Here is a 17,173-nt window from a genome sequence, read left to right as displayed (position 1 = left end):
TTTTCTATAAACACGAAATGGTTTTTATTGTCGAGCGAACAATGAGCAATAATTTAACAAAAGATCATAAAGCGATTGAAACGAAGAGTGAATGAAGTACCAAGCAGCGAGCTATCGACGAACAAGACTTCGATCCATCATCGGCACTCTCGCTAACGCGGACAACCTATCATCCGGAGGTTAACATCCCTCGAAGAATGATCCCGGTCTTAGACACTTCCTCTTCTCTGCTCGTCTCGCGAATCAGTTCGTTTCCTGTAATAGCCTGCCTAGAAACCCATATGACATCGATCTAATGCAGATAAATCGGTACGTCGAGAAGGGAATGAATCTGTGCGATCGGCGTGGTTTTGACTAGCAGCGTTGGCTCGATCTTCGAATTCCCATGAATCTGGCTGACACCGTGGCTGGAAATGGAGGTGGTTACCGTTGCCGTAGCTAGATTACCTTCTTTAGCGATTGGAACCACTGGAAGAACCTCCTTGCCGATGATAGGCCCAGAGATTGGAACTGCCTTGCTCAGAGTAGCAACGGGGATGGAAGGTTTAGCGATTAAATTTGGAATGGAGATGGTTTCCCTGGATGGTCCATGAATTTGACTGACTCCATGACTGGAGATCGACGTGGTGACCGAAGAACTTGCCAGCTGACCAGTTGGGATCACTGCTAGAGGATCGTTCGAGATGACCGGTAGAACTGGAACACTCTCCTTCGCGATGACCGTAGAAGTTAATGGAACACCGATAGAAGATGATGGGACGACGGTGATGGGTTCAGGGTCGATTTTGACCGCGTCCTTAGGCTTGGATCCCTCTATGCCCAATTGTTTGTGCAGTTCGATACGGTTCTCGTGGTAAGAAGGCACCCTAGTCAGTACTGGAAGACTTTGCAATATGGCAGGAGCTGAAAGGATCAACTGACGTTCAACCGGTTTATCCTGCGTTAGATCGATACGCTGATTGCTGTGAACTTGAACTTGACTCTGATGCGAGGTCGCCAGAGGGATATCGCCGGATAGGATCACCGGCTGGATCACGCTCCTCGTTACGATCGGCTGTTTCTCATCCGATTCGCCTTGCGATCCGTTCTGTTGATACGAGGAGGCTGTCGTCGCTTTCTGGGCTGAGTTCGAGATCGTTCCTTGATCGACGTTGTCCTTGATGCCCTTCTGGCCAGGATTTTGAGGAGATTCCTCGATGCTGCGCCTTCTGCGACTCGATTTCTCAGAATCCGCGCTCCTGGCTAGGAGAATGTGAGACTGTTCAGCCTCCACGTTCTCGTCTGTAGGTAGATTAGTCGCTGCCACGCGGAAACCGTCGTCGTCCGCGACGTAGAAGACAGATTGGAGGATACCATTCGCGTCTATGTAGCTGTAAGATCCTCTTAGAACTCCATCAGCGTCCTTGATCTCCTCCTTGGCGGATGGACCACCCGCGTAACTGTAAGCGTGCACGCCTGTCCTCGTGTCCTGGAAGTGATGGGACACCGGAAACGGTGATGACAGGTAGGCGTATGGTAGCAGGGTCAGGCGGCTGGCCGAGACCAGGCTCAGAACCGTGAAAAATGGAATCTGAAAAGTCAAAATATCGTATGCGTATAATAAAATCGAGGATCCTTTCGAGATTGCTACTTGGATGATACCAAAGGTGGCTACGAATCGTCGAATTTTATGGCAAGGGGTATTTCTCGTCGCTCAAGAAGGACCGACGTTTTATACTTGCATGAGCTCTGAGATCCAGCTCTCTTTACGATCCAATAAGAGACGAACGGCCAGCCACACTGGCCACCAGAGATACAGAGAAGCGATCGAGAAGCGGTTGAAAAGACTCCCTCTGTTCTCCGAGGCATTGATTTCGAGCCGGTATTCAGCCGGCGTTCGTTTGACTTTCAACGCGCCATTCGAATCCGATCGAATCTCTACCAGGACAGTTTTTCCGATGCACCTCTCGCGGAGGTGATCGTTGTCCGAGTGTTTGGAATTGATTTCGTTTAAGTCTAAGTCTTCGAGCAGAGTTTGAATTTTAAGACGAATCTCGGAACAGGGAAAAGGGATCGTCAAGTGCCAATAATTAACTCGTCATCCTCGGTCAACGATATAATATACAAAATCCTTCGTCTATCAAAAACTTCGGAATATTCAACCCACGAAAAAGAGAAGAATAGGCGTCGTAAAACCTTTCGCCCTCCAGCTAGAAATTCGATCATGAAGGAATCCGAAACGATCGACCCTTCGCCATCGAACACTTTTTTTCCCCCGTCATGAATAAAGGGTATACGAAATAAATCGTACTCACCATAGACTGCATCGTACGATAAGTGTGTATTCCCGCTCGAACCTCCTTGCTCGTCGAAGGACTGTTCGGCCTGTGCACCTTGCTACCGATCCCGTTTTGACTTATATACATGGCGGAGGGGACGAGCGAGCCAGCGACCGGTGTCTTCGAACCAGGAACCAGCAGAATCGTCGAAGGACAAGCGGATACGTTCACCGAATACTCGGCGACGGGATCCCTCGATCCCTGGATCCGGGATCCGCGAGAATCGTCTTTCGCCACGCCCTTCGCGTGGCTCGTTTCTTCTCCGAATCGTTTTATTTCCCTGTTTCCTCGATTTTCTCCTTTTTCACCGCGTCACGTGAACGCTGGAACTAGATACGCGTTTTCTGTAATAGGGTATGGGATACCATGGGAGGATGGTCTCCAGGTAGTAGCCGGTTGGAAGATATAGAGTCTTGGAAGGTACTTTGATATGTACAATGACTTTTATCATTTCAATGAACATCTTGAATTAAAGTCGTTTAAATTCTTCTTAATAAGACGCACACGGTGTGTCATCAATTATCTCAACACCAATGTACCTATACAAAAATTTTATTAACCATCAATTAATTTCATTACACTGTTATCAAAGACAGTAGGTAGATCTTCAATTAGTATCAGGTTTCCAGTGAACGATCAGAGTTAATCATTAATTTAAATATATCTCTTTATTCATGTCACAGTACAATATTAATTTAATTAGCCTGAAATATAACCGCGTTCTACGGCGTGACCATGAAATTAAGGTTCATCCTTTATTCTTCAGCAACTGTTGGTCGCTTATTAGCGTCAAGGCGATAAGCCTTGTACTCCTCCCTTTATTTCGCTTCTTACCGCAGGATCGATAGATCCTTTGATACAATGGAAGTGGTGATTGCGTTTCGTTGTTACCTTTCCAGGCAACAATTCGAGCCGACCTTGATCGAACGCATCGTTCGCCGCGTGTACAAGCGAAATTATTCGCCTGCCACAGCTTTTTTATCCACCGGTCAGGAATCCTCCCCTTGCCGCGACAAAATCGACTCGTCCTTGACGCGACTGACCCGGACGTACATAGTCGTCGGGGCGCGAACATGTTTCTCGTAAAAATCATCGAACAAAAGTGATTGTACCGCCGCGTGTCGCGTGCTGAACTTAATCCTGCTCACTTTCCGGAGGAATTATAATTTGTCACTGTCCCTTGGACACGGAGGATGCCAGCGCGGTTTCTGTAAGGCTCCGTCGACAACCTTGTGGAATTTTAGATTGAAAGTGTACGTATACTTGAAAGAATTTCAATTTATCAAAAGAAAGCAATTTCAAAACAGGGACGGCCCCGAGATTTCGGGGGTCCGAGACGATCTCCGAAAAAGGGTACCTTCACATATATGACATAAAAAAAAGTATCAATTACTATACAAAAGTATCATTTACATCAATTACTCTTCTTGCATTCTTAGGTGCAAAATCGTCTTATGGGGGCGGCCGCCTAGTCTGCCTTTAATGACTATATCAATCTATAATAATTATTCAAATTTCAAATCTATTTTAAATCATACAAATTCTAAATCTATTTTGTGATTCATAAAAATGTTTCTTTTTCCCATGAAACACACCCGATAAGGTAAGATCTTCGCTCTTGGTAGATCCATTAAAAGACGAAGCACGTCCCTGTTCCTTAAGGAGATTCCTCGCTTCTGACCGGTGAAAAGTTAACGTGTAACTCCGCGTAGGCGATCCTGGGTCTTACCCGTTCGTAGATATCGCATCGGCCGATCACCTTGATGCACGTTTGTTCTCCAGCTACCGAGCGTGGCTAACCACGCACGTAGGAAGTGACAACGTTCCCTCGTAGGCGAAGATACACGCGGAAAGCGTGGATAATCAGAGGGAATAGGCGTTCCTCCGCGATAAAGGAACAACAAGGAGGCGAAAGGTGGGACAATGTATGGGCAATAATCGCTGGAAGAAGCGTGGAACGACGCGTAACCGATGCGTATATTCCACGCATCTTCTAAATTAATTGCGACCTGAACCACCGTGGGTTTCCTTCCTCGTGCTATCCACTTCTCCTTTTTTTTTGTTTACAAATGATTTAACTTGATTTTCAAGTTACATTTATTCAAATAACTGCAAAAATTATTATCTTTTACAATAATTTAACAACTTCGATCTCTCCTTATTAGAAAAGATTAATTACAATTTATCGTTGACGCGAGTTAAGTCCAGAGCTCTATGTCCAAAGTACCTACAGAGAGGATCGTCGAACCGTCTTATTTCATGGATCTCAAGGTGCAACGAGGTATTATGGTACCCTTGAAAATATTTCTGAAGGTACGTTCACACCGTCGTAATCTTCGCGTCTTCGCCTCTGAATTTTTACAATAAGCGTTTTAGCTTCAGCTAACGCCTACTTAACGAAACCCAACAACGAACTTTTTATTCTCATTGTTGCGGGTGTTAATGTCAAAATGCCTCGTATTCGTGCAACGTACAGCTTACTGCACCGGTGTAAACGTAGACCAGGATTCCAGCAAGATGCACGGGTTTACGGACAGTAAAATACTTTAAAAAAAAAAATAAAAGAGATACTGGAAGTCTCGTGAACCACACCTACGCTCCCTGAGATCCGGCCACATATTTGCGGAGGTCGCCTCGCGTCGTAAACATAAACATAATACAGTCGAGCCGGTGGACCACACCCGACGTACACACGCACGCACACGTGTTCGGTAGGTTCCCTATCGTAACGAGGAGCCCGTCTAACATTAGTCTTCAGGACGGTGGGAAAAAGCAAAGAAAAACCGGACGGGATAATCGGTCCTTCGATAAGTCCAACGATCGAAATAAATCTTCTCGGATAGTGCTGAGTTTTTCGTTCGTCGTTAAGTTATTCATACGCAAGGACATTTGAAACATCAACCGTCACTGTTCAATAACGCGTACTTGTGTTGCGTGAGACTAAGACATTTTATTCCTACGCGTTAAACTTAGCAGAAAATTTGTCTACAAAAATGTAAATAGTGTCAATGGTGTTTTGAACTTTGAATTTCAATGCCGGCAACGTTACAGCGTGGTGATTTACAGTTCTTCTGGCTCGATTCTCAGATGTAACACTTGATATCCTCTGATCACTATCAATCTCAAGACTTTGGACGTTTCTATCGCCTTGTAGATGCTGGCAGAAGTCATCACTGGTTCCTCGTTCACGTGAGTAACAATATCACCTGGTTGTAAACCTCCCCTGGAACGTATATTTTTGGTTATTTGGTTGATCAGAATAGGACGAATTAATTTCTGAAACGTACAGATGAGCCGGTGATCCCACGATTACTTTGTAAATAAGAACCCCGTGTCTGATGTTATCTGGAATTCCTTTTAATTTCTTTTGCAATTCGTAAAACAGATCGGGTGTTAGAGTAAGCAGCGTGACTCCAATATATTTCGCCTTGTATTCTTCTGCCATGGTTTTTATACCTTATGCAATATTTATTAATTAGATTATTATTATATCGCGTATTTGTTATGGTTTATTATGTTACCTGATTTGCTTCTGCGCATATCAGCTTTCTTTAAGAATTCTTTAGCATAATCAATAGGTATTGCAAAGGAAATACCGGATGTTACTTTCATTGCATTTACCCCAATTGCTTCACCGTCCAAATTAACTAATGGACCACCTGAGTTACCAAACTAAAAAGTAATGGTAATTAAAATATGTTCAATGTAAATAGATTAACACAACTGTAGAACACTAACAGTGATTGCAGCATCTGTTTGGACATAACCCATATGCTTGTTATACAGGCCAAGTTCTTTACTATCTCTGTGTACACTACTTATTACTCCGCTTGTTATTGTATTGCTTAAAGTTAATGGTGATCCAATGGCAACTACAAATTCTCCTGGCCTAAGACTTTGGGAACTGCCAAGCTTCATTGCTGGCAAATTAGTCTATGTAAAGAAAAAATAATTATGATCAGAAACTAGAAACACAAAGATAGTAATAAATATTATTATATGTAACATATATAAACCTGATTAATTCGCACAGTTGCAAGATCACAGTGCATATCAATGTCCTCTACCACACCAACATAATTACTTCCATCATGAAGCCTTACCTGTGAATAGATTATATAATAATTATTAGAAGAATATCTTTGATGTAAATTCCTTGGATGTAGATGAATCTATTTATTACCTTAACAGTGGTATTAGGCTTATTAGTTACAACATGAGCATTTGTTAATATTAATCCATCAGATTTAACAATGAAACCGGATCCATTACTTATTTTGAACGGTTTCCCTGTAGGAATATCAAACCTGTTTTCTCATTATTGATTGCTTGAAAGTATGTCTTCTTATTAATATTTATTTTCTTTATGCATATCATTTGCACTTACGTTTTACTATTCTGAATTTCAATGTGAACTACCGAAGGAGCTGAGATCTCTACTACATCAGCTATGAAATTGTACTTATTCCGGTTATTACTTCCATCCCAAGCAACTGATTTAGCATGTATTGTAAACATAGAATTCATCCAGCTGCTAACTCGGTTCTGACAATTGTCTTTCCATTTATACAAAATATAACCAAAACCGGAGAAGAAAACGGTACAGAGCAAGACATTTTTAACGGTATTGTCAAAAGTTTGAAAATTCTTCTCGTGTGAAAAAGAATGCCTATACGAATACGTAAATTGAGCTGGATATGAAAGTGCTAATAATTGTTTATACTGTAACTGATTTTTTTTCAAAACGCTCCAAGAAAAACGCGTTAAGGGAACAGCCATCTTTGACTCAACCCAAACTGAGTTTTCAGGTATGGTTAGAATACGAATAGACACGCAATAATACATTCGATTTAAAAATTATCTATTTTTTCAAATGAACATACATTAATAAAGATTACGTCATATTACATCGTATTTTACAATAATGTTTATTTTCAATTACTAAGTTATGATTGTTTCTTTATATTTTTCTTTACAATTCCATTTGATTGGATATTTAACTTCTTTTTCTTCTTTAATGTTGAAAGTTTAGATTTCTTTAAAGTTTTCACTTTGGGCTGTGGTGTCATCTTCTTTAGTTTTTCTTTCAACTTCTTTACTTGATTGTTTGATGTTATTACAGGTGTTTCTTTTTCTTCTTCATCAGGTTTATGTACAGTATTAAACTTTTTCTTCTTTATGTTATTCACTGCATCTTTTTCACTGCTAGTCTTACGTTTTATAACTTTCTTAGTTTTTATTTTACTTAAAAAATCCTCTTCATGAGTATTGCAATCTTTTGCAACATGTCCTGAAAGTAGTACAATGAGTTATATTATACATTATCATATAGCAATTACTATTAATATAAAACCGTCATACCAAGTTTGTTACACTTAAAACATTTTCCTGTAACTTTTGGTTTCTGACCACATACATGTTTTTCCACCAAACATCTTTCACAAGTTTTGCAATGTTTCCAAGAAGGTTTCACACACCGGTTACATTCATTGCAATGTTTATATGTTAAACCATTTTTGGAGGTACATTCTTTACATTTCTTACAATGTTTGTTTTCTTGGGAAACCCATTTTTGACACCTCTTACAATATTTGTAGCCATCTGATTCGGGAAGTTCTATTAAATGTAGTGGTACATTTGTAAACAGCCTAATAGGTGATAATTTCTTAGTGGTCTTAGAATTTGTTACAAATAATGCATGATTCTCATAAGCTACTTTATAATCTGTCATTTTCAAATCCTTCAAGCCTCCGGATACATCAACTGGATTACTCTTTTGTTTCAGTATGGATTCCATAAAGTATGGAAATATGAACATAATTTTTAAGCAATCCTTTTCATCTTCTATATCATTCCATTTCTTATGAAGGTCAGAAATTTTGTTCAGAGTCCATGATATTGGTTCTACCCTGCTACCAAATGGGGGATCACAGACTACATATGTGCCCCTTCCTTTATTTTGCATAACAAAGTCTTTGAAAACATAAGTAGCACCTTTATTAAAGAAATGATTGTTCAATAAATTATACCAACAATAATTTAATGGTCCAAAGAAATTGTGCTGCAAATAACCAAAACATAAGATAGTATTAGTTTTCAGTAATTTGTTAGAAATTTTTAGAAGCTCTTTAAACTTACAAATCTTCCATCAAAATCTAATAAAAGGGAGGACATTGTATTTTCGTATTTCTCTGAAATATATTCATGAATTTTTGGTGCACAAATGCAAAGAACTTGCTTGGCACCAAGTTTTAAAAGAATATTAACTATATCTTCTGTTGATTTCTTTGTAAAAAAATATTGAGCTTCTTGTCTAGAGTCTGTTAAAGGTTTTAAAATTTCTGTTGGATGCTTCAGCTGGTAATCTGTAAGACCCTCCTTTATTTCATGGTCTTTATGTTTATTTTCTTCATTTTTGCATATTAATAGCTCACAGGTATAACAATAACACCTTTGTTCTTGTGGTACAGAAATTACTTCATTAAAACGTATATATAACGATCTATGATTATATCGAGAAACGTATTCTTTTCTTTTTTGTTCCCATTTTATTCTCTCATCTTTTGATAATTCGTCTCCTTCTTTTAAATAAAATGTGCATGTTTTTCTATCGCGACATGCCGAGCATATATAAAATTTCTTCAATTCATTACTCTCGTATTTACCAAATAACAAAGTTGGTCCTAGAAAAATTTAACGTTTTTTACATCATTTTACAACAATATAAAAGGTTCTTCTATATAAAATTACCATGTGGACATTGAGGATGTTTACTAGGGTCAGACCAAATACACTCCATGTTTGATAGTAAATAAAAAGAAAATTATTGACTAATTAGTTACGTCAATATTAGTTATCTATAAAGGATTAAACATCGTTATTGAAGTTTGTTATTTTCCATTTAATAGGATATTCATTTGTGAAAATAACTACTTCACACATGCTTAAAACATTTACGGGTACAAAATATACCGCGTGCTTGTTCTATCGATGTGAAGTTGTTCGAAAGTTCTCACGATACGACCGCCATTTACAATAATCGATAGTATCTGAAAGTATCGAACATTGCTATTAAAACGAGTTTGAATAGTGAGAGATATTGTTAGTCCCGCGTTTTGAGTAGTTTTCTGTGATAATTGTGATAATTAACTTGCTGTTGGGTCGAAATTGAATCAATACAGAACTGGTGTTTCTATGTAAGTAATAATTGTTTATACTAACAATAATTTTAGTACCTAATCAAAAGATATAAATTACTCTTCTTTACTTCTTCTGAACTTACACCCCCATCTTTGCCAAACTTCGATATAAAACAGAACTTCATTGGGATAAAATACAAATGCCTTAAATTTAGTTCATTGCATTTTATTATAACTTTATCTTTTCTACAATTGCTATGTTGCTTGCTTTATCACATGTATACATATGTTTTCAAAAATGTAACTGCTAATATATAAGGCAATTTAAGCCTCTACAGGCTATTAAACATTTTCGTGCGTTGTTTGTCATGATTGTTTAGAATGTGCTATTGTAAAAATACAGATAATAATATATATATTATAATATTCGAGTGTTCAACTTTAATTGGACCATACAATATCTTAATATGAAAAAAGGAACAAAAATATAGATTCCATTTTTTTTTTAACAATAGCCATAATACTGTATCAATAAATAAATATTTCACAAGTTGTTAAAATTACATTAAAAAAATAAGCTAATTTACCTAGAATGAATGGACAAACGTAAATCTCTTGTAATAAATTTTACTAACGCAGTGAAAACAACTTTATCTTTTGTGTACTTTAAAGCATTTCTAAACGATCTACAGAATTAACACACCTCTTTTTTTTTTCTTATTTTTGTTATTCAGGCTGTGTTTATTCTGCTAGATTATATCACAGACTATCCATTTGCAATTGGAAAAAACATTCACTAAAAACCTTACTTGTAATAATTCTACCATGTGTCTGTGCAGCTATGAAATATTTAGAGCACTATAATTAAAGTTAAATTACTGATATATACAAGAGATTAACTATCTATATAAAATCATAATTCATATTGTTTGGTCTAAATCGTTATACATAGAATATTAAATAACAATGTGTATTTTTTTTTTTTTTTCATAATTTAGATGCATATTGCATATACACAATTTTTTAAATATATTCAGTTAAATATAATATACATAATACTGCAACTATGCATTTGTATGAATACTGTGTTTTTTTTTTGTCTGTTTTTATGGAATCACTTATATGTTTCAATTGGAATTCAATATGAAAAGGAATATAACATTTCGAACAAAGCACGTTTGTGTCGTACATATATCCAAAATAACTCTCAAACTTATATCAGCTTTCATATTACAGTAGTTCTTAAGATTCATTTGCTAACTTTTTGCTCTCCAATTTCTAGATATATATCTCACTAAGAATTATCAATACTAATTTGCATGTTGTACACATATCTAAAAACAAACGTTTCCCTTTCTCATCTTGCCATCATACTTTCACATTAATTAGCAATTATTCATTAAACTACATTAAAATCATTTTTTTTATATATACATAATTGACTACAAAGCTTCTGTAATTGAACTTGCTGCATAAATAGATTTTCAGCGTCGTATTTATAAATATACAAATACACATTGATCTAAACGTTTATAGGAAAAATGATAATTATAACTTATATTACATGTAAATAAAATAATTAAGAAAATTTGATTATGCAGCAAGCACTGAAGCTTTCAAAGAATGCCAGGTTTAAATTTCATCGTACAAAGCATACATTTGGTTTTGGTAAATTCACCATTACGGTATCTAGCATCTAAATGCAATACTAAGATTCTTGTTTCGTAAAATCCATACAAAGGCTGTCGCGATGAGAAACTTTTGTATAAATACGCCGAAAGCATTTTTAAGTTCGTTTAGGCGCCAAGAGCTGATCATTTTTTCTCCATGTAGAATAATAGAAAATTTGTAAATAGACACACCAAATAGATTTCTGTAGATTGAGTATTGACCACATTGTACTTTTGAGAAGTAATTTTCAATAGAGAAGATTCTTAAAACTCTCTTCTTTATGCAATATTTTAGCATGTTGGCAGTAATTCAAGTTGAAATTAATAAAATAGTTTTAAAGACGTGTGCACTGAGATTATAATAAAAAGAAAACATGATTCTCTTATAACGCTATGCTCGGGAAAATGCTAAATATAAAGTTCAGTTGGAAACTCTTATCCTCATATCTATATATACTACCTAATGCACTCGTGTTTGAATCGTTTGGCTTTCGCTGTGTACTCCTTAACAGTGTATTATGATCACTCTATCAGACACATATAGATTGTAAACTATCCTCAAAAACTTTATAAAGCAATAAGTTTAGATTGACACGAACCCCATTTCTCTTCCAACTTCTGACGTTGTTCCATGTGATGATCCGAGAGATTCTTCAACAATCCTACCTGCCCTGACTTTAATTTTCTAGGATCTAAATTTGCCCCTAAATTTTGCATGCCTTTGGCGAATTTCGAGAAAGGCGATAGAATATCCTTGGCAGTAGTTGCCACTGGACTTGTAACATTAGTAAGATTGGTCTTAATAGATTTCAAAGCAGATTCACTCTGAGATGATGTGATGTTCAGAGTTAAATCTTGCTCGGACGTTGACCTCTTCTTATCTTGCATCCTGCTATCAGTTTGCAACGTGTTACCGTCCATACTGCTGAGTATTATTTTGCTATCAACTTCTCCAGTTGAATGACTAATATTCTTGGAAAGATTCAGTGTCGTTGGTGGAATTAATTTCTCCTTATCCTCGATTAAAGGTCCAGTCACGTTTATTTCCGGCGTTGTTGCCACAGTCCTTTGCGGAGAAGCACTCAGAGTGCTGGTTCCAGAGCCAGGCTGTGGAACCGCCAGTGCTTCTCCAATGGAACACTGTTCAGACAATTTATTTGGTCTTAACGATAAATTTTGATCATTGGTGTCATTGTCGTTCTTCATTACATCAGAATTTTTCACACCCATTATGATACCAATGGATGGAGTGTAAGCTTCCATCAAATTCTTATCGTGACGGAAATTTTCTGGTTTCTCTAAAGGAACAGTTGAAATCTTTGTATCTTCATCGTCGCTACTGCTACTACTGCTATGGTGTTTTCCTTGTACTTTCCCAGAAATGTCTCTATTTCCAACGGTAAAAGTAGGCTTCGATGAGGTCTCAGTCTTCCTTCCGATGCTTCTAGCTAAGTCGATCGGTTTCCTGGCACTAAAGCTATGACTTAACTTATTTAATTTGCTAAATTGCTCAGACATGTTGCTTAAAGCTTTTGTTCCTGCAATCGCACAATATTTTACAGATTATTCCCTTGAATCACAAGCGAACATTAATTCTTCTAAAAGTATCATACCTGCGCTTTTAAGAGCTAGTAATTGAGTCTCTGAAACGTTTCTGGTCAACTCCGGAAAGGATGATATATCCAGTAGACCAGTAGATCCTCTACTGTTCACTAACTTACTCTTTCGTCTATCTAACGTGACGTTCATTGCTATGGTAATCTTTGGTAAGCCAGCTATTTCCATCGCTACAGAAATAGCCTCGCAGATTGCTTTTAAGGACTCTGAAATATATGTCTTTGATTATCACTGCTCAACAAGTAGAAATCCATCAAGCTGTCATACCTATACTTTCCTCTTCGGTTTTCACAACAACGGCCATGTTGTTGAAAAACCGTAAGTTTGTACTGCGAAACATGTGAAAATAGCCGTACTCGTTGGCCATCTTATAATTTATTCTAATGCAGTAGAAATGCTTATTTTTAAAGAGCGAGACTGAACTTTCTGGCTGGCCAAATTCAATCAATATGATGTCTTCAAGTGGAACTCTTTGGTAGTTTGTTACTTTATCAATCTGGTCATCGTAGTCAGCGATATAGTAACTGTCGCGTGTCAATATTAAAATAGTGTCCATCTCTGTTTCTGTTGGATCACCAGTTCTGTTGAAAATTATTCGTTTACAAGAAGGCAGCTATTTTCATGTGAGAACTGAAAATTTAAATATGTAACGTACACAGGATCAGCATCTATAAGACCCCAACTGCCTAAAATAACTTCAGGGTCAGGTATAAGTAGTTTCTTGCAATCCTCTATCAACAGTTTCACATGAACAGCTGTAGCAGCGTTGTCTTCCTCTTCGGTACGCTCTAGAAATACTTCCTCGCTTACAGCGTTCCCTAACATCATATCAATTGTAGCTTGCCTATAAACATCTTTGAAACGATTCAAATAGTATCTGGAAGAAAAGAAATAGAAATCTTCTGAATGTTTTCATTGAACTTATAATGACGAAGAAATAAAAAGAGAAGAGATAGAAGTAGTGATAGTAGTAAAGATAAAGGGGTAAGAGTAAATTGGGGTTTATTTTTCTCAGGATTAAATTCAAATTGTAAGTCAAGCGCCTATCATGCAACTGAAACTTCCTCGTGCAAAGCGAAATCAGATTGATTGTAATAAACGAAGTCGTAGTTCTGTTATCCTGCTGTTTATTTGATACATAAATAAAGAATAAGTTTATTTGCGTCTTGATGATTTGAAAAATTTAAAGACGCAACCAAGAACGAACCTTGCTAAATTATACATAGCACTGGCATAAAGAAAGTCAGGATAAGTAGCTAGTTGAAGCTCTATATTTGGTGGTTTCGCGGGTATCAACTCAACGCAGCAATAATCTAAGATGCGTAAATAGTGCGACCAATCGGTATTCAGTTGATTAACGTCGTTAGGATTCCCTAGCATGGTATCTATTGCCGCTTGACGTATGTCATCCATAAAGTGTTGTTGAAAATATCTATGGGAAAATGAAAGGATAGTGTCAGGGACTTACGTATGTACAGAGATATCATTATTCAAGTAGTAATTGTAAATTATAAAAGAAAAAAATACTACTGAATGATGGTTCTTGGTATTCATGACGGTACGAATAACGCGTAACAATTTAATCGTCTTCAAGAAACAACTACAATGTTCAAAAAAGATAATTTCGCGAAATGGTTTGAATAATGAACGATAATAATGAAGTAATGTATCGTGAAGGATATGCGAATGAGAGTAGTGTTCTATGGTATTGTGGGACACGTGTTTTAATTGCTGTCCAATTGTACCTGTTCGCAGAATTCATGCCATCTTTCATTAAACCAGTAAATTTTCTTTCCCCTGTTCTTGTATAATCTCCCTATAAGCAATAAGAAACCGTATGACAGAAGATTCAGGGTTCTAATAAAATTTGCTCGTAAGGTTATTTTTAAGTTGATGGAATAATCCAATTTGGTACAAAGTACGAACCTTCAGAGCGTTTGTACCAGCATACTGTTTACTGATAATATCGCCATTATTGGCCCAAAGTAATTGAAACGTTTGTCTGATATTTGTCGGTAACGTTCCGTCTGGCGGTATTAGACCTAGCTTCGAAAACTGCATTTCCATGACAGCTTTACCCAAAGCGGTTTGTACCACGTTCGTTCTATCTAAACAATCTATGCAATTCACCCGAAACACTCCCTTCTGCATGCAAATTGTGCCTTGCTTATCGCGCCAACAATACTTCGTGTCTGTCAATACTGTAGCTAACGCATTGACCAGAATAGACACGTTTTCAAAATGCATTCCTCGACTGTGTTAGATAGAAAAGAACATTTAGCAAAAATTCAACATTCAATTTGGTCAAACCTTGCCCGGATGCTTACCAATACTCGTGGAAATCAAAACTCGTGTACGTTATGTCGGGATGATTGTAATTAAGAACATGATTACTGTAAGTTTCCCAAATGATCTTCTCCTTCCCGGTTTGCTCTACGAGATTGACAATGCAAATCGGTCCGTACAAAGCAAGTTCTTCGCTGAAGTGTTTTTCAAATGCAACTTGTGTCTCTGCTTCATCTGAAATGTTATAAAATATTTATACAATGAATTTCGATGGGAAGATTATCAATCAATTACCTTTATCAATACGCGGTGGAGGCTTGTATTTGTAACCAGGTTGAGACCAATATACAGGTACACTGCCTCTTACTTGTACAAAAGATACTTGGTGATCATGGTACCAAACTAGTTGTTCTGTTTCTACATAATTTGCGCATTTTCCTTCGTCATCGACACCTCGTCTTTTATATCTTTATGATAATAGAAAAATATTTGTCCATATGAGTAGACTAGTAAAATAAATATGCATAAAAATAGTTACCTCGTGCCCGCACGAAATCTGCTTCTCCTTGATATAATAGCTAAGTTAAAGGTTTCATGTTGAGGCTGATCATCAATACCCACTTCTACTTTGCATTTCTCTATTTGCACATATCCTTGAATAACTGGCAATATCCAACAAGTTGCTTTGTCTGTCTACAAAAATAAAATACTTCCTCAGTAACATGTATGTTATAAGATGAATGTAATTTAGAAAGTTCCTAACTTTCAAATTGATTATATCTTGTAGCATATGTTTATTCCAGAAAAATCTGTCATCTACTCTTTGCCAAAGTGGTTTATTTAATTCTTCTTCATTTTTCTGTTGTTCTGCAATGCAAAGTCTCTGTAGGCTATTAGTAATGTCACCAGTTTGACAAAAATAAAAGGAATCTGTTTCTGTAAAAATTTTGCACAATTCTTCCAGAATTCTCTTTTCAAATCTTTCCTTGTCTTTAAGAATGTTTTTCTTAGTTACTGTAGATTTTACCTATAAACATTTTTGTTAGTATCATAAGATTTCTTTTATTGATTCCATTCTTTTGGCATTTGTTACCTGAGATGTTGCAAGTGCAGCAGCTTGTTGAGTGGTATTTTTGATGGTACTTGTTGCACTTTTAATGGTACCCCATGTTTTAGCAAAAGCTGCTTTCTGTGGTCCATCAAATAAGCCACCCTGGCTTTTTTTCTTTGGTAAATTCTGATGTTTCTTGCATGGCAAAAGTCCAATATCATTATTTTCTGTGCCAATGTGCAAAAATGCAATAGATTTAATCTTGTATACAATGTGGCCTCCATATAATTCTCCAGCTGGTGAGATTTCTTTGATCAACATTAAACGAGGTTCCAGAACAGATGGCTGTTCTATTTTGCCAACTATTCCATAAAACACTCCAAGACATTCTAAATCTTTTGGGGAAGCCCATTCCCAATCTGTAAAATAATTTGCAACTAATAATACCTTAGAAAATCATAAAAATTCTAAACCATACAATCTAATTCTTGATTATATGACTTTCACATATTTACATAATTCATGAACTATAGCTATTGCTAAACTATATGCAACCAACTACCATTCAAGGTATTCCCTCAGCTTATATTATTTTTAATAACAGGTAATTTAATTACGAGCTAATATAACATTTCTAAAGTATAAAACGTTACCGAGAAAAGAAACTGGATTTATGAAATAAAGCAACGCAACAATGTCTAGATTATAATTTTTAGAGAATTCAGAAATTTAAAAATCCGAACAAAGAATCGTAACATGTAACATATTTGACACGGCTTTGTGTGCATTTGTCAAACGCTTCTGTGTACCCACCCGATTTAGCAGAGAATTCTCCCGAGAACTTGTCACACCACAGGCTATGCCTTTCTTTCACGAAAATGAAATGAGTGTCAGTACGGAACAATTCCATGCTTTCAATTTTTCCGAGAAACAATGATTTCTACGCAGCATGAGTAACGTCAACTCTTTTAACGAACGTCCGCCTATGACGGACACTTCGCCATCTTGCTCGTACATGAAACTAACAATGAACTGGGTTTTGCTGACTATACTTTCGATCAAAGAGTAGATGGCGATCAGATAGAAAATTAA

At 36.8% G+C, this 17,173-nt stretch overlaps 4 protein-coding genes across 5 annotated transcripts; all 4 read right to left on the bottom strand.

The window, feature by feature from the left end:
- LOC143305833 (uncharacterized) lies at nucleotides 1–2,454 on the bottom strand. Its single transcript, XM_076690961.1, has 2 exons — nucleotides 2,295–2,454; nucleotides 1–1,570 (listed from the first exon to the last, which is right to left on the bottom strand). The coding sequence occupies exons 1-2, from the start codon at nucleotides 2,403–2,405 to the stop codon at nucleotides 293–295; spliced, it is 1,389 nt and encodes a 462-aa protein (XP_076547076.1). The 5' UTR covers nucleotides 2,406–2,454; the 3' UTR covers nucleotides 1–292.
- A 1,943-nt stretch (nucleotides 2,455–4,397) lies between these two features.
- On the bottom strand, nucleotides 4,398–7,120 carry HtrA2 (HTRA2-related serine protease). Its single transcript, XM_034322951.2, has 7 exons — nucleotides 6,706–7,120; nucleotides 6,502–6,625; nucleotides 6,335–6,421; nucleotides 6,057–6,251; nucleotides 5,840–5,990; nucleotides 5,606–5,774; nucleotides 4,398–5,541 (listed from the first exon to the last, which is right to left on the bottom strand). The coding sequence occupies exons 1-7, from the start codon at nucleotides 7,095–7,097 to the stop codon at nucleotides 5,379–5,381; spliced, it is 1,281 nt and encodes a 426-aa protein (XP_034178842.1). The 5' UTR covers nucleotides 7,098–7,120; the 3' UTR covers nucleotides 4,398–5,378.
- A 101-nt stretch (nucleotides 7,121–7,221) lies between these two features.
- On the bottom strand, nucleotides 7,222–9,339 carry LOC117603622 (rRNA N(6)-adenosine-methyltransferase ZCCHC4). Its single transcript, XM_034322950.2, has 4 exons — nucleotides 9,069–9,339; nucleotides 8,457–9,001; nucleotides 7,680–8,379; nucleotides 7,222–7,608 (listed from the first exon to the last, which is right to left on the bottom strand). Exons 1-4 carry the CDS (start codon nucleotides 9,115–9,117, stop codon nucleotides 7,265–7,267), a joined length of 1,638 nt encoding a protein of 545 aa, XP_034178841.2. The 5' UTR covers nucleotides 9,118–9,339; the 3' UTR covers nucleotides 7,222–7,264.
- A 267-nt stretch (nucleotides 9,340–9,606) lies between these two features.
- Nucleotides 9,607–17,097, bottom strand: sp3 (phosphatidylinositide phosphatase spermathreecae). 2 transcript variants are annotated; one of them, XM_034322948.2, is made up of 13 exons: nucleotides 16,895–17,097; nucleotides 16,124–16,500; nucleotides 15,794–16,057; nucleotides 15,569–15,723; nucleotides 15,325–15,497; nucleotides 15,072–15,264; nucleotides 14,671–14,998; nucleotides 14,490–14,560; nucleotides 13,952–14,176; nucleotides 13,400–13,621; nucleotides 13,012–13,325; nucleotides 12,741–12,950; nucleotides 9,607–12,665 (listed from the first exon to the last, which is right to left on the bottom strand). In XM_034322948.2, the coding sequence occupies exons 1-13, from the start codon at nucleotides 16,989–16,991 to the stop codon at nucleotides 11,695–11,697; spliced, it is 3,600 nt and encodes a 1,199-aa protein (XP_034178839.1). In that variant the 5' UTR covers nucleotides 16,992–17,097; the 3' UTR covers nucleotides 9,607–11,694. The 2 variants fall into 2 exon arrangements, with proteins under 2 accessions (XP_034178839.1, XP_034178840.1); XM_034322949.2 differs by lacking the exon at nucleotides 13,952–14,176 and having other exon boundaries at nucleotides 9,608–12,665.
- Nucleotides 17,098–17,173: the final 76 nt, after the last annotated feature.

The sequence above is a fragment of the Osmia lignaria genome, chromosome 11, assembly GCF_051020975.1.
Source record: "Osmia lignaria lignaria isolate PbOS001 chromosome 11, iyOsmLign1, whole genome shotgun sequence".
NCBI lineage: Eukaryota > Metazoa > Arthropoda > Insecta > Hymenoptera > Megachilidae > Osmia > Osmia lignaria.
The sequence above is the reverse complement of the archived record's forward strand: the minus strand, read 5'-3'. Positions and strand labels throughout refer to the sequence as shown.

Excerpts from the sequence above, each read along its gene's own strand:
- LOC143305833 (XM_076690961.1), bottom strand. The coding sequence starts at position 2,405 with ATGTATATAAGTCAAAACGGGATCGGTAGCAAGGTGCACAGGCCGAAC. Across the intron at positions 1,571-2,294 it reads ATCGTACGATGCAGTCTATG|ATTCCATTTTTCACGGTTCT; the intron begins GTGAGTACGATT and ends TTGACTTTTCAG.
- sp3 (XM_034322948.2), bottom strand. The coding sequence starts at position 16,991 with ATGGAATTGTTCCGTACTGACACTCATTTCATTTTCGTGAAAGAAAGG. Across the intron at positions 14,999-15,071 it reads TTTGATTTCCACGAGTATTG|TCGAGGAATGCATTTTGAAA; the intron begins GTAAGCATCCGG and ends TATCTAACACAG. Across the intron at positions 14,177-14,489 it reads GGCATGAATTCTGCGAACAG|ATATTTTCAACAACACTTTA; the intron begins GTACAATTGGAC and ends ATTTTCCCATAG.
- LOC117603622 (XM_034322950.2), bottom strand. The coding sequence starts at position 9,117 with ATGGAGTGTATTTGGTCTGACCCTAGTAAACATCCTCAATGTCCACAT. Across the intron at positions 8,380-8,456 it reads TAGATTTTGATGGAAGATTT|CACAATTTCTTTGGACCATT; the intron begins GTAAGTTTAAAG and ends GGTTATTTGCAG. Across the intron at positions 7,609-7,679 it reads TTTTAAGTGTAACAAACTTG|GACATGTTGCAAAAGATTGC; the intron begins GTATGACGGTTT and ends TACTACTTTCAG.
- HtrA2 (XM_034322951.2), bottom strand. The coding sequence starts at position 7,097 with ATGGCTGTTCCCTTAACGCGTTTTTCTTGGAGCGTTTTGAAAAAAAAT. Across the intron at positions 6,626-6,705 it reads GAAATTCAGAATAGTAAAAC|GTTTGATATTCCTACAGGGA; the intron begins GTAAGTGCAAAT and ends ATGAGAAAACAG. Across the intron at positions 5,542-5,605 it reads GTGGGATCACCGGCTCATCT|GGGAGGTTTACAACCAGGTG; the intron begins GTACGTTTCAGA and ends TATACGTTCCAG.